Below are 15,534 nucleotides of genomic sequence, written 5' to 3' on the forward strand. Positions count from 1 at the left end.
GAGTAAATTTTTTTTCTCTGTCCCAGATTCAAGCTGGTGGCTTATTTTATACAATGTAAGATATGTCTTCCTTTGTTTCAAAACATCATATAACTTTGGGCAAATGAGCAATCTCAAATCAGCTTATATTGTTCTCTGACTTCATCAACTAATGAATGTTAATTGCCTTAGCCGTTGTAGAAACTGAAGAGCTTATGCCTTTGCCTGTGTTAATAGTTTAGTTTTGGGATGAGCATGTTCAGATCTTTAATTTTACATTTTTCCCCGTTACCTGTCAGAGTTAACATTTAGCCTGGGAATATGCATTAAGATTTTTGTGTCAAAGTTTGTGGTGGGAGTGAGGGGAAGAGGAATAATTCTTAAAGGACTTGACTTCAACAGTGAGTGTTCATCATGAGAAATACTTCACTCTTTGCAGAATTGTATATGCTTACTTGAGGGCTCATGATTTTAATTTTTCATTAACATCTATACATAGCTACTTTCTTCTTTGCTTGGGTATTTTTACTTGATGTTGGGTGTTAATGACTGTTTTTGGAAAAATGTTTCTGGGTCTCATTTAATTCATTCAAATTCTTACGTTCTACTTGATGGTTAGTTGATGAGTGCATAGAACTGGCACATCAGAATGCTCATTTCAACCTTCCTTGAGCTCCTAGAACTCAATGGTGTCAAACTCTCAGGATCAGGACCTGATGAGTGCTGATTAAAAAAAAAAACCAAACATTTAGGTACCTTGCATTGCAATGTAACATGTGCATTCAGAAGCTCTTTTGGGAAATCTGTGGCTTACATCAACAGATGTGTAATCTGTATCTGCTTCAGCTGCTTACATTTGGGGTGAACTATGTTGAAAGGATACTGCTTTGTCTCAAGGTAAAATGTGTTGAACCAAAGTAATTTTCCCTGATGATTGCAGTGACTGCTTTGATACAATCTTTCCATTTCCTCCAGTTTTGGCAGACTGCCTTGAATATTAATGATGATTTGTTAAATTAGAAGGAGAATGTGTTTATTGTGTTCTGAATAGGTCCATTGTGCCCTCAAACAAACTGATGTAAGATTTCATCCGCATTTATTTTGCAACCATATCTTAGTTTATCATCTTTCTTAGACCTACCCTCTTGAGTATTTTGGGCTTCCCTGGGACATCTTAGTTAATTCAGACTTGGAGCATGCATGACACATGCCTCATACAAGCTTTCTGCTTGTATTTTTTAAAAAAATATCTCATCTGCTTAACCACGCAACAACCGTGGCTAATCGTGGTTGTAAATGTATTTCTGAGGTGCCAATCTATGAGGATTATGACTCGTGTGGTGCTAGCACTCGAAAGGAATTAGGAGCTTACAGTTGTGGTCCTTTTCCTCATTTTTTGTGATGATATTAGCACTTCACATGTTAAAATAAATCTGTAACTCAACTTTCTCCCTCCATATTTTAAAATCTTCTAGTAGATTTGAGTTTCTGTACAGTAAGATACATACTTCGGTAGGAGCAGAAAAATCATCTAATTAAATTCCTTTAACCCTGATGTCATTAGGAATATTACCTGGTATCTAAGTTGGTAAAGAATCTGCCTGCAATGTAGGAGATCTTGGTTCAATTCCTGGATCAGGAAGATCCCCTAAAGAAGGGATAAGGGATCCCACTATCCCTTCCAGTATTCTTGGGCTTCTCTGGGTGGCTCAGATGGTAAAGAATCCGCCTGCAATGTGGGAGACCTGGGTTGGGAAGATCCCCTGGAGAAAGGAATGGCTACCCACTCCAGTGTTCTGGCCTGGAGAATTCCATGGACAAAGGAGCCTGGCAGGCTACAGTCCATGAGATCGTGAAGAGTCGGACATGACTGAGTGACTTTCACTTTCAGAAAGTGAAAGTATAAAGTGAAAGTGAAGTCGCTCAGTCGTGTCCGACTCTTTGCGACCCCATGAACTGTAGCCTACCAGGTTTCTCTGTCAGTGGGATTTTTCAGGCAAGAGTACTGGTATGGGTTGCCATTTCCTTTTCCAGGAGATCTTCCTGACCCAGGCATTGAAGCCGGGTCTCCTGCATTGTAGGCAGACACTTTACTGCCTGAGCCACCAGGGAAGTCCTTAGGGAAGTCATCACTTTCAGAGATGATTTCAATATTTTGGAATTCAAATATTTCAAAATTTTAGAAGTATTGTTTTCCTATGGAATACATCTGAAGTTAGGGATATATCCAGGCTTTCATTCCTAATTGACATGTTTTAGGTGGATGAACAATGATATTATTAATTATCAACTAATAACATTTTCAGACAGCCAATGGATATGGGTTTCTCAAAGCTAATACTTATTGTAGAAGTTAAAAGTTTCATAAGCATTTTTCCTAAAAATATTGTTATCTATTGAAGGACTCATAACAAAAGATAAAAAATGATTCTGAGAATGTGTGTTTCAATTCTACAGGTTATGAAACTTTTGAATTGTTGGCACAAATTTGCCCTTCTCATTTTTTTTTTCTAGACTAAATTCATGTTATTTTAGCTCCTCTAAAACTTTAGCAGACATTTAGAAACTTCTGTCAGAGCTTTATTAAAATTGTTCATTTTAACATCTCTTTTCTAAGGCATGATTATAATGGTGAATATCTAGCATATTAAAATCTGTTGTCTTTTCATCAAAGATCAGATTACATATTTCATTTTTATCAACATTTAAAATTTAATGTAAAATAAAGTACTCTGAAAGGTATTTCTCATTTTGGTCAAATTTTGCATGGCTTGTTCATTCATGATCTTGATGGCTTAGTCAAGTTTGAGCTTGGTAGTATACATGATTACAGGATTTTTTATCTCGGTGATGCCAAGTTCTAGTGGAAGGGTCTATGCCCAACTTGATTTGCATAGGATCTGACAGGCAAGTTCTCTATTACTGGTGCCAGAGATAGGGTTTTTGTTTCCAAATAGGTATCTTGAACTTGGAATTGGGTGGAGATAATCATTAGCAATTTTGTGATAGGATGGATCAATGAAGTTAATAATAAATGTTCATTTTTTTTTGAAAAGCTGTTGAACTTGTAACATTATTTAACTTGAAAATATTAAGTGAGGCTAAGATGCTAACAGCCCATTGTTCAGTCTCATTATTTTCAGAATTAGAAATTTGTACCCTTTGTCAGAAATGGATGCCTTCAGCTAGCAAGAATTTAGATTTCTTCTTGTTTGGCAGGGCTTACAACAGAAACAGGGGAACACTTTTAAGGAGTATTAGGAGTATATTAGAAACAGATGGGCATTCAGCACCTACATAAAATGTTCTATGGGATAAAATGTGCATAACTGGGTTTGATTTAACAAAGGATCAAACTTAAAATATCAGGGTTCATAAAAAACCAAACTTTGCAATTTAAGAGGAATACAAATCAGGTGATTAGAATTTAGAGTAAAGAGTTTTACTTAAATACACAAGGAGAAAAAAACAGCTTATTAGTGATATAAGGAATTGTTACCTGGTTTCTGCATCATGATTTTTGTTTTCTGTACCCATATATTCCTTTTCCTGTCAAGGAGATATGTGTGGATTTGTGTTAATACCACTGTCTAACACCTTTTAGAGGAGTTTTAAAGTTTTATGTGATATATTTCATCCTTAGAATTTTGGGTGGGTCTAGATTTAGAAAAGTGTTTTGGTTGGAATGATGAGGCCCTGGATCTCAGCAGGCTTCAGGGTTGGAAAAGTTGAAGCTTACGGGGAGAGCAAATAAACATGGTCTTCAAAGCTGGGAATTAAGATCTGTTTATTCACCTGCACACTTGAATTAAATCTCATAGAAATAGGCTGAGCCATTTGACTTATTAAGATCCTGACAAAATAAATTACTCTAGTCATGCTTAAAGGTCTAATTTTTGCCTGGCTTTAGATATATAGAGACTGGTGTGTGTGTCTTAGTCGCTCAGTCACGTCTGACTCTTTGCGACCCCATGGACTATAGCCTGCCAGGCTCCTCTGTCCATGGAATTCTCCAGGCAAGAGCACTGGAGTGGGTTACCACATCCTCCTCCAGGGGGTCTTACAGACCCAGGGATTGAACCCAGGCCTCCTGCATTGCAGGCAGATGCCTTACCATCTGAGCTACTAGGGAAGCCCAGAGATTGGTATAGTCATCATATGATGGATGAAGAAGTTCTTGTTGAATTTAGCTGCTGATTTATAACATAGAGGAGACCAGGATAGTTGACACTGGACAGTGGTTAATTAAACCAAAAAATTTGTTTGAGGTTTGGGCCATGAAGCTTCAAACTGCAAAAATTACATGCGTTCTTATCTTTCAGCTTTGAGGAGCACTGCTGAAAGTTGGGGCAAGGGAAGAGAGAGCACTTAAGGCTGGGTGTGGCTCACATCACTTTTGTTTTAAGAGGGTTCCTCTTATGTAGGGTTATAAAGATATCTAAGATATGGACTCAGGTAAGTATTCCCTACTTCATTTTCATTGTCAGTTAAAGTTCAAGTAAATAAAGAAATGCATTTACTGATTTTAAGAATACCTTTTAAAAAGTGGGGAGTACACTTTGTTGACTCTGCAATCTTTGTGGTCAAGATGAAAGTTGACTTCTGATACATAAAAACAAAACAAAACAAAAAGCCTTTAATTTATAATGATTCTCTTAGCTCTGTAATTCTCTTTTCTCCATCCTTCTTACTATGGAGTGTGATTTATAGTGATAGCTCTGGGTTTAACTTTTGAACTTAAAGTAAGTATAGCTTCACTTTTACTTTGTGATGACTGTGGTCCAGAGAACCTTCTCCTTGAACAATTTGCTACATATGTAAATCTTCCAAGTTCTCTTTTTACTTATGAAGCTAAGTTTGGGATTTGGATAACCTTGATATTACCTTTTCATATTTGTAGTTAAGCTGCAGAGCAAAAGGCAGCAGTGAACTACTGCAGAGGGCTCTGCAGTGTGGGGCTGCCTTTTGCTGAGCTCCAGCCAGCAGCTCCTATCTTTGCCTTGGTCTCCTGGTTGTTCCTACTTAAAGGCTTTTTTTTTTTTTTTCCCCACAAGAGTCATGAGAGTCATAAATTACATCTCCAAATATCATGCCATAAAGGTCTTTCTGCTTAAGATGGGTTATGTTCTTAGACAGCCCTGAAAATTAAAATGAGTTGGGTTCTCCCCAGTCACCACTTCCTCTGCCAAGCCATTTCATCCATCACAGAGCTGCCGAGTCTTTCTGATTCTGCTCCCTTCACTTATGTTCTACACCCTGCCCACCCTACTCTGTCTTTACCTCCTCCTTACATGGAAGTTAGTCTGTGTCCCAGTTTTTGAAACTTATATACTCATTCCTTACACCCTGCTCTGAACAATAATAACAAAATCTTAGAATAAAACCTCTTCAGAGGCATCTGGAAAAATTGTAAATAGTCTAGGCTTATTTCCAGGGGCTTCACTGATGGCTCAGATGGTAAAGAATCCATCTGCAATACAGGAGACCCGGGTTTGATCCCTGGATTGGGAAGATTCCCTGGAGAAGGGAAAGGCTACCCACTCCAGTATTCTTGCCTGGAGAATTCCATGGATAAAAGAGACTGGCGGGCTACAGTCCATGGGGTGTCAAAGAGTCAGACAGGACTGAGCAACTAATACATTCACTTTCACTTTTTATTTCCAGTCAGCTATGTGAAAACGCTTTATAAATCGTAATTATTTCATGAAAGTAAGGCATAACAGAAACCTTATGATGATAATAAAAGCAGAAAAACTGACCCTATAGTAGAATGGAGAGAGTAGAGAAAGATAGGTGGGGCAGGGGGTGGGGTGGTTAGGGTGTCTAAGCTAGAGGTAGCAAGGGCCTGACCTATAAGAAGATTAGTGGAAATCACAAGAATAAGGGTTCAGATTACATCTTCAGAAGACATTATCATGGGAGCTAGAAGAGGAAGAAAACTTTTATTAATGACCCAGCCACAGGAGTTGGGAGGACCAGAGACTGAGATTGAGGTCTTGAATTGAGGCTCTAAAAACTGGTTGTGGTCTTCATAAAAACAATGTTGGGCATAATTAAATGGATGGTGTTGGTAGGTAGCTGCGGCTGCTGCTAAGTCGTCAGTCGTGTCCTACTCTGCGTGACCCCATAGACAGCAGCCCACCAGGCTCCCCCGTCCCTGGGATTCTCCAGGCAAGAACGCTGGAGTGGGTTGCCATTTCCTTCTCCAACGCATGAAAGTGAAAAGTGAAAGTGAAGTCTCTCAGTCATGTCTGACTCTTCACGACCCCAGGGACTGCAGCCTACCAGGCTCCTCCATCTATGGGATTTTCCAGGCAAGAGTACTGGAGTGGGGTGCCATTGCCTTCTCTGGTTGGTAGGTAGAGGCTACAGATAAAACTGACAACTCCCAAGAAACATGAGTGATATTGGTCTGGTTCATTGGTAGGAGAGGATGCTCACAACCTGATGAAATTTGAGTAAGTTATCATACTTCATGTAAAGTCTGATCACAGTTATGAAAAATCCCAGTTACATATTATAAATGTTGTATAAGTGTACATATATAAAGCAGTGTCTGGAAAGCTTGTTATGATTTTATTAGGAATTCTAGGAGGTGATTTTCCATTTGATTTGATTCTTTTTTGCTCCACAGTTGCAGGTTAAAGAAAATAAGTGGTAAATAAGAAATTAGTTGGGAAGCATAGATAGGCTTGCAAGCAAGAAAAAGTCCATAAAATAGATTCACTATGTAGATTAAAGCAGTTGAACAGTTGATAGAACAAAGTCCTAGAATAGGTGGTAAGAAGCAGACCTCAATGGCCAATTCAAATGGTTATCTTGGCCTTGGTTTCTGATCCTGAGTACCTTAGTTCTTTTTTGGCTCCTTCTCTGAAATGTTAGGTTAAGCTCTTGTTTGGGGGATCTCTCTGGAGGAGAGACTGTAAGAATAATCAGGGAACCCAGGAGAAGTGGGAAGAGAGTGTTTGTGGAACTGAAACCTAGGAAGAACTGCTCCAGGTAGCAGTAAATATATTGGATACTGAATCATTTTAAGTAAAGGACAGGTGTGGTATACAGTGTACTTCATTGTATTGCTGCTAATCTGAGTACTGAATACTCTTTATTTCTTATTCAATAAAGATTATTGTAGGGCAAATAGGATTGTAGTCTCAACGTGAAAAGTTTCAGTAATTGATGAATTTTCTATTCCTACTTAAGATTTTTGTGGGTTAACTCAGTAAGATGAAGTCAGTGTGGCCTTATATATCTTGCTGTATTTATGACCTTGCTTGGTATAAGGATAACTAAAAGTTACATGAATTTTTCATATTTTAGAAATTATACTGGGATTTCAGGTTGTATCATTTTTGAATTTTATACCAGGACTAGAAACAGAATGTTTTCTTTTAATTACCCTTTTTGTCACTAACTGTAGTGAACTTCATGAGGTTTATGTATTTCAGATGCTATTTTTTCTTACATGTTTCTTACTTTTTGTGGTACAGTTCTTTAAACCTATTTTTTTTAGCTAAGTCCCTCTCCCAGTCTACCATTCAACTTGTCCATAAAATTTTTTTTCATGTTTAGAGTTTTAATTTCTTTCTCATTTGCATATTTTATGATACTGTTTCTTCCTGTGTGATTTCCAGTCATTCCATCCCTTCCAATACTCTAAAGATACTCACTTTAAGATTATTTTCATATTGTTCTTTTTTATTCTTTAGGTATAAAATCTCTTACTCAGACTGATTGTTTCTCCTGGGGTTTGCTTGCACATGTGATTTGTTCATTTTGATATTAAGGTGGCTTTCCTTGAAAGTCCCACGTGTCAGGGTTGTAGAAAATTTTTGTAGGGTCATTTGTCATTTCATACTTTTTTTTTTTTTTTCCTTTGTGGATTTTCCTGGATCTAATCTCTTGACTTAGAAACCCCATACTACATTGATGATCTGAACTTTGATCCCACACTTGGACGTCTCGTAGATTTGGTGTAGTTATTTCTCATGGGCTATATTTTTCTCTTCTCCTGTATGCCCCCTAATCCAGGGTTGGAAACATTTTCTCTGGCCAGTTGGAGTTGGGGCTTCTAATACTTGTTTTGTTGACAAGCAGCCTTCATGACTCCAGTCTACACAGAACAAATGTTAACTTGTTACATGCATACTTCTTTATTTATTTATATTGAAGTATAGTTGACTCACAATACTGTTAATTTCATGCTTACAGCAATGTGATTTGCCATGCATGTTTGCTTGGTCTGGACTCAGGACCCTGCCATGAGATCTGCCTCTGTCTGCTTCAGCATCTCCAGCAATTTAGTTTGAGTTTTCAGCCTCAAGTCTGCCTCTGGGTTTCCTCTTTGTTGCTAAGTTTGGTTGTGTTTTAACCTTTTTGTTTTTTTTTAAATGGCAAAGGTTATTTTGTTTAGCATTTCTATACGATTAGAGCAAAAGGAAAGGAGATACTTGTCTTTTCAGCATGTTGTGCTGACCAGAAGTCTGACCACATTCATATTTAAGTATGTATTCTTTTTTCTTTTACAGCTAGTTATGTATCAAATCCCATTTGCAAGGGTTGCTTGTCTTGTTCAAAGGACAATGGGTGCAGCCGATGTCAACAGAAGTTATTCTTCTTTCTTCGAAGAGAAGGCATGCGCCAGTATGGAGAATGTCTGCATTCCTGCCCATCCGGATACTATGGACACCGAGCCCCAGATATGAACAGATGTGCAAGTAAGCAGTTGACTTTTGTCCACCCTATTTTACTGCTTATGCAACTTAGGGGGAGTTAAAAGTTGAAAATTTTGATTAAGTATGTTTTTAATATACTACAGAAATAGTTTAAGCTTAAACTTAAAAAAAAAAAATGAGTGGGGTGGGATAAGAACACTTTAACTTTATCTTTTGTATAGAAATGTATTGTCCATGGGGCTTCCCGGGTGGCTCAGTGGTGGAGAATCCACCTGGCAAAGCAGGAGACGTGAGTTAGATCCCTGGGTTGGGAAGATTCCCTGGAGAAGGGAATGGCAACCCACTCCAGGATTCTTGCCTGGAAAATTCCATGGACAGAGGAGCCTGGCAGGCTACTGTTCATGGGGCCGCAAAAGAGTTGGACATGACTCAGGGACTAAACAATGAAGATTGTACACATACTCTAAGATTACATAAGTACTTTTTCATAACATGCATCTTGGAAACAAACATGGTAGGCAGATCTTTGTAAGACATACTTGCTTAGCACTTATCAAAAAGTAAAAGACTTTAAATACCTTTATATTGGGAACATCTTCTTGAATTTTACCACAGTGTCTGCAGCTTCTTTTTCCTCTTATACTTAAGTTTGTAATACCTGAATTAGTCTAATCTGTAATTTAATACATTAATTTAAAGCACCCTTACTGATAAAAGATGTCATGAAAATACTTAGTTTACTTCAAAGTATTCTAAGTTTAGGAACTACAAACAAAAAGGTCATTAGGGGATATCATTCTATGGATAGGAATGTAAGTACAATTTTTAAACCCCAAATCATTTATCATTATAGCATGATTCTCAGCTTCTAGGTAAATGGTAGAAATTGGAGTTTAAAAAAATGCAATAACAAAGGAACATCTCTTTTTTTTAAAGAGCGCAAATTTTAGAGGATAGAATGGATAAGGAGAAGGGGAACATGGAGTGAAATGACAGATGGGTAAGAAGTTTAATCATAATTCAATGTACTAAGCACTAGATCAGCAGGCAACCAGTGTGTTATGGGAGTGACTTAATTACCTCTAACACATTGTGCATGACTATTAAATCAGCTGAGGTCTTTAGGTAGGAAGAGTGTTTGAGTTTTATCATCCAAGGACAATGTTATTTTGGAAGGAGGCACAACTAATAGAGGAAGATTAAATAGAATCTGGGAGGAAGAAACAACATGTTTAAAAAAATAATGTGTTTGGGCAATGAGAAGTCTCATTTATGGTACTGTTGGCATCTTGACAAGGCACAAGTCCCGCACTGCTGGTCACTGAGCATTCTGTCTCTGCTCCTTAAATCATCTTCATTCCCCCAAATCACCACGACGATAAAAATTATCTCCAGACATTTCCCAGCGCCTCCTAGGGGAGCAGTACCATCCCTGGAGGAGAACCACTGAGTAGTATGTGCTTTGTGTGAGGAATGGTTGGAATTGAGGATGAAAAGGGAGGCTTGAGTGCAAATAATAAAGGTCGTGAGTGCTATGTTAAGAAGTCTGGATGTTATCTGAGGGTTTTGAGTGGCTCTGAACTAAAGCAATTGCTTTATTTAAGATAATTCTTGAAGAAGTGCAGGAATGAGTTGGAGAAGGCTACTGTAACAATTGCAGATGAGAAATCTTGTTATGATGAAAAGTTTGTGGGTAGTGAATTTCAGAGATTTAGAATCAATGAGACTTAGTAAATAACTAATTTCACAGAGTGAAGAGAGAATCAAATTTGATCATAGGGTTTCTGGCTAAGGTGACTGGGTGAATAGTTTTGCCATTAGCACAGATAGAAATATATAGTCTTTCAGGAACTTTGCATGTATTGATACTTCCATTTTATAGAATTATTTGGATTAATAACTAGACAGACAGAGCTCCCCCAAAGTATCCATACATTGATCAAATTTTTCAAATATGTGCCTTATCCTTAAAGTGTATGATTTGAGGTAGCTAATAATGTGTATTCTCATAGTTTTTGAACCACCCATAGGAGGATGGGGCCAACTTGAAGTGGATTCCTGTTTAGATTGCTTTAGACCACCTATGTGTTGGCAGGGGGGATTTGAGCCCATGACTGGTCTGTGTGGGTGTTTATTCTAGACTAACAGTGCAGAGGGAAGATGAGACAAGAGTTCAGATGACTCGGCATTTATTCCAAGTTCTATGCTTAGCATTCTATACACTGTGTATGGACAGGAGGGTGACCATTGATGTTTTACTCGATCTGGGACATTGGGGACTGAGAGCAGCTGCTCTTAACAACTGTGCGGGGACATGGGGTATAAACCAGGGCTGTCTTGGGCAAACTGGATGGGTAGTCATTCAGCAATATCTCAGTCTATCAGCAGGGTCTTCCTTAAAGAGACACTCTGAGACAGGGGCTAACACAGACATTTTGGCTAAGGTGATCCCTTTCTCAGAAATGGCGAGGAGAGCAGTGACTGTAAATCAGGCTTAGAAAGAGAATCTCCATGTGAAAATGGGTTTGCCATGGTTATACTTATTGTAAGTGAATGCAATCAATGTTGCAATTTACTGACCTAGAAATCATTACTTATTTGGTACAAGCAGGAAGTGCTTATTAACAAGGCTCCTGTGGAGCAAAGTGAAAGTGGAAGATTATTTCATAATTCTTAGTATATGACTTCAGATGACCACGGTTTGTTCTTAGTAATATTGACTTTTTCATGGGCACTTGGCATATGTTGCATGTTATTTATATTTTATACAGAGGATGATACACTCCATTCTTTTTTGTTAGATTCTTTTGCCGTATATAGGCCATTACAGTTTTGAGAAGAGTGTCCTGTGCTATTAGTAGGTTCTTGTTAGTTACCTATTTTATCTATAGGAGTGTGTATATGTCAATCCTAATCTCCCTATTTATTCCTCCCCCTACTTATCCCCTAGCAACCCTGAATTTGTTCTCTACATCTGTGACTCTACTTCTGGTTTGTAACTAACTTCACTTGTACCATTTTCTGCTTCCACATTATAAGCCACATCATATGACATTTGTCTTCCTGAGTCTGACATCAGTCAGTGTGACAATCTCTAGATCCACCCATGTCGCTGCAAGTGGCGTTATTTTGTTCTTTTCTATGGCTGACTAATATTCTGGCGTCTTTTCTTGACATTTTGTTTCTGTGCATGTTTATGTCTTTCTTTCCTTACAAATGTTTCATCCTGTCTTGTAATTTGTTTTTACTTGATGTGTTACGAACATTTTCCCTTGTCACTAAATATGAGTGCATATTTTCTACTGAATAGATAACCATAATATATCTAGCTAATTACTGAAAATTTGCTTTCAGTTTTTACCATCATAAGCAGTTATATGAAGAATTTCCTTGTATATAGATTCTTTTGCTTATACACACATATGCAGTTTTATGCATTTTTCTGATTTATTTTCATAAGATAAACTTTTAAACATAGCACATTTTTCCAGCTTTATTGAGATATAATTGAGATGCAAGCATAATGGGCATAGTTCAAAGACTTTTTCGTATATATTGCCAAATGGTCTTCTGGGAAAGTTCTGCCTGTTTACATATTTACTAATAGCAGACATTTTCCCTAGCTTCTCACCAACAATGGGTACTAGTGACAAAAAGTGTAAAACACACTTTTTTCTTTTAATATGCTTTTCTATGATACAAATGAAGGTAACCATTTATTTTTCACATGAATATTGGCATTATAGAGTATTTGCCAGAATCTTTGGCCTTCTTTCTTCATCTGTTTGCACAACTGTTTCCTTAGTAATATAAATAAAAACTTCAGATAAAGTGTAAAAGAGAATTATATATTCACAGATCATAAATGGAGCATTCAATGAATTACCACAAAGTGGACACACATATGGTACCACTACTTGAGAACAAATGTTAACAGCACCCCCAAGAACCCTCATTGTTTCCTTACCAATTACTCCCCTTTCTCCTCCTTCAACAAAACCGGTATGCTGACTTGTAACCAAAACCATGACAACACTAATTATACTAGCTACAAACTGGAAACAACTCAAGTGTCCAAACAATAGTGTCTAAAAAAGTATATGGAGAACTGGAGATGAACATGCAACATGAAGCATGGTAAATACATCTCATAATCTGACACTGAATGAAAGGGGCTATAAAATAAAATGTACATTTACAGGCTTTTCAAAAAATAGGTAAAATTAATCTATGGTGCTAGAGATATGCATTTATTGAACACCTGCTGTATGCTGACTTCAATTCTAGATACCTATAGACAAAATAATGAGTAATAATTAGTTTCTGTCCTTGGAATTGTTTATGGTATAGTGCAATGATTCTCTACCAGAGATGATTTTTGCCTACTAGAGAATATTTTAGTAGTGTTTGGAGACATTTTGGATATTATGGTGCTCCTGGAATCTAGTGGACAGAGGCCATGGGTACCACTCAACACTCTGCAGTTCACAGGGCAGCCTCCTGCAACATAGAATTACCTGACCCAAAATGTCAGTACTTGTGAGGTTGAGAAAGCCTGATCTAGTGGAAAGACAGATAGTTAATAAAGTGTATTATGTGGTAGAGGCTGCTAACTATTTCACTTCCATCCTGTGCCAGCTATGCTATTAGATGTACTTTTTCTCATTTTATCTTTCAAATAAATGTGGAAAGTAGGTTATGGTGTTTCTATTTTATGGATGAAGTTACCAACTGAGTAAAATACACTTTCTAATGTTTGGGATGGATTTCAGCAATGAAAGAGATGCCACTTATAAAGACTATGTTTTCAGAATTATTAGGATTCAGTATTATGGGAAGAAAAAAAGGGGAAAAAATACATGGAAAGGTATGGAGTTACACCAAAAAATCTTTCATTTTGAAGTAAAATGCAGGTGGTTGAGTAAATTTCTACTTTAAAACCAGAAATGGTGCTAGTTAGGTTGGTGGGGGCTAGGTCAGTGCAGACCTTATGTGCTAAATTTAGGTAGTAGAAATATCCTGAAAGCCACAAGCTGTCAATGAAGCATTACAAGTAAGGGAATGATAAGGTTATGATTTGAGGAAATATTTTTCTTTTAGTTGGAAAATGGGCTAGAGGAGAGTCTGCAATGAAGGTAGCAAGATCAAGCATCTGGGTTAAAAAACAAACAAACAAATCAGCTGCATCCTTGTTAGACTCTCCCTGGCCAATCTATATAAAATTTAACCTCCCCTATTGCAATATTTCCTTTTCTTTATCCCTTCCACTCTTCTTTGCTCCCTCTTTCAGTCATTCTTTCCCTCCCTTCTTTCCTTAGCACTTATGGGTAACTAACACACTGTATATTTTACTTATCTGTTATATTCACCTCTCCCACTTGTATGTAAGTTCCAAGAGGGAAGGGATTTTTAGTCTGTTTGTTCAGGCTTGTGTTATATATAATTGTGTCTGACACATTGTGGGTGCTTAGTAAATATTTGAATGAATAAATGACCTAAGTCAATTATAGTGGAAATGGAAGAGTGGAGATAGAAATTGGGGAATAATCAAGAGGACTTCTTAGTCAATCGGAGGGTGTTGGCCAAAGGTGAAAAGAGAAATTGAGATTACTCTTATGACTCTCACCCGAGAGCTGGAGAGTAAAATTCATCAAGGTACACAATATAGAAAGGGGAGCATATCTGCTCGAGAGAAAGATGGTGGTGGAGGATGGTTGATGTGAGGCACATTGAGCTTGAGAAAGTATGAGACATCCTGGGGAGGATGCCCAATAGGCAGTTGGCTGTCAGGGGCTGGAGCTGTCAAGGGAGATAAGAACTGAATTATTGACAAGAAGAAAAGAATATCAACAGAGAGAAAGAGTTCCGAGGATTGATGCCTGAAGAATGTGGACCTCTTACAACAAGCAAAGCCAAGCCTGTGGTGGAGGCTATCACAGAAATACCAGGAAAATGGAAAATTAGAGAATGATGTCGTAGAAGCAGGTAGGGAGACTTGAAGTATCAAAGGGTCAATGTCAAAGTCATGCTGTGTAAACAAGAGTTGTTGACCTTGGTGGAGGTTGATTCACTGTTATTGTTGGAGTGCTATCCTGATTAATATGGTTTTAGGGGGTACATGGAGCCTTAGGGAGGAGCCACGCAATTATAGACACTTTCTCTTTCCTCTCACCCAAGCTTGTTGAAAAAGACTCTCTGATGATAGGTTGAAGGGTTACAAATTAGGAGATTGTGTGTTTTGGGGGGGGTGGGGGGAGAGGGTGGAGGAGTTGAGATGGAGAAAGGGATGATTAAGGAAAACAAGATCATTTAAGAGACAGAAGAACTTAGGATCTAAAACTTAAGTGAGGGAATTAGCCTTGAACAGAACAGCTGTTTAATCAGCAGTCTATAAAGAATCTATCTCATATCAGTCAAGATTTTGTTTTATTAATGTACAAGGAAGGGGATCAAAAATATGCTGAAGTAAAAGGATATGGACTAGTAAATTTTTTTATGTATAAGAAAATAATATATATGCTTGTATTGCCAGGGACAGTATATTTTAACAAAATCATTTGCAAACAAAAAATTACAGAATTGAGATTTTGTACTTCTGTATCCAGTGAACTGGCTACTTTTTTTTTCACTCTATTTTATGATTCCGTCCTTGATTTGACACTTTGTGAAAAATGTGTTTTGGGTTGGGAGAATGCTCTAGTTTGTTTCTGAAATGAAAAGACACAAGTTTAAAAAACAGGTAATTTTGAATATATAAGCATACCTTAATTGATTAACCCCAAAGTCAGCATTTCAGTTCAGTTCAGTTGCTCAGTTGTGTCCAGCTCTCTGAGACTTCTGGACTGCAGCATGCCAGGCTTCCCTGTCCATCACCAGCTCCCGG

At 37.7% G+C, this 15,534-nt stretch overlaps 1 protein-coding gene across 1 annotated transcript in view; it reads left to right on the top strand.

Moving 5' to 3' along the window:
- Positions 1 to 15,534, top strand: part of RSPO2 (R-spondin 2) — a 161,391-nt gene that overhangs the window by 72,036 nt on the left and 73,821 nt on the right. Inside the window, exon 3 of the mRNA XM_061122854.1 lies at positions 8,505 to 8,693. Coding sequence (XP_060978837.1) covers positions 8,505 to 8,693 — 189 coding nt within the window. The remainder of the gene's footprint in view (positions 1 to 8,504; positions 8,694 to 15,534) is intronic.

The sequence above is a fragment of the Dama dama genome, chromosome 21 (assembly GCF_033118175.1).
Source record: "Dama dama isolate Ldn47 chromosome 21, ASM3311817v1, whole genome shotgun sequence".
Classification (NCBI taxonomy): Eukaryota; Metazoa; Chordata; class Mammalia; order Artiodactyla; family Cervidae; genus Dama; species Dama dama.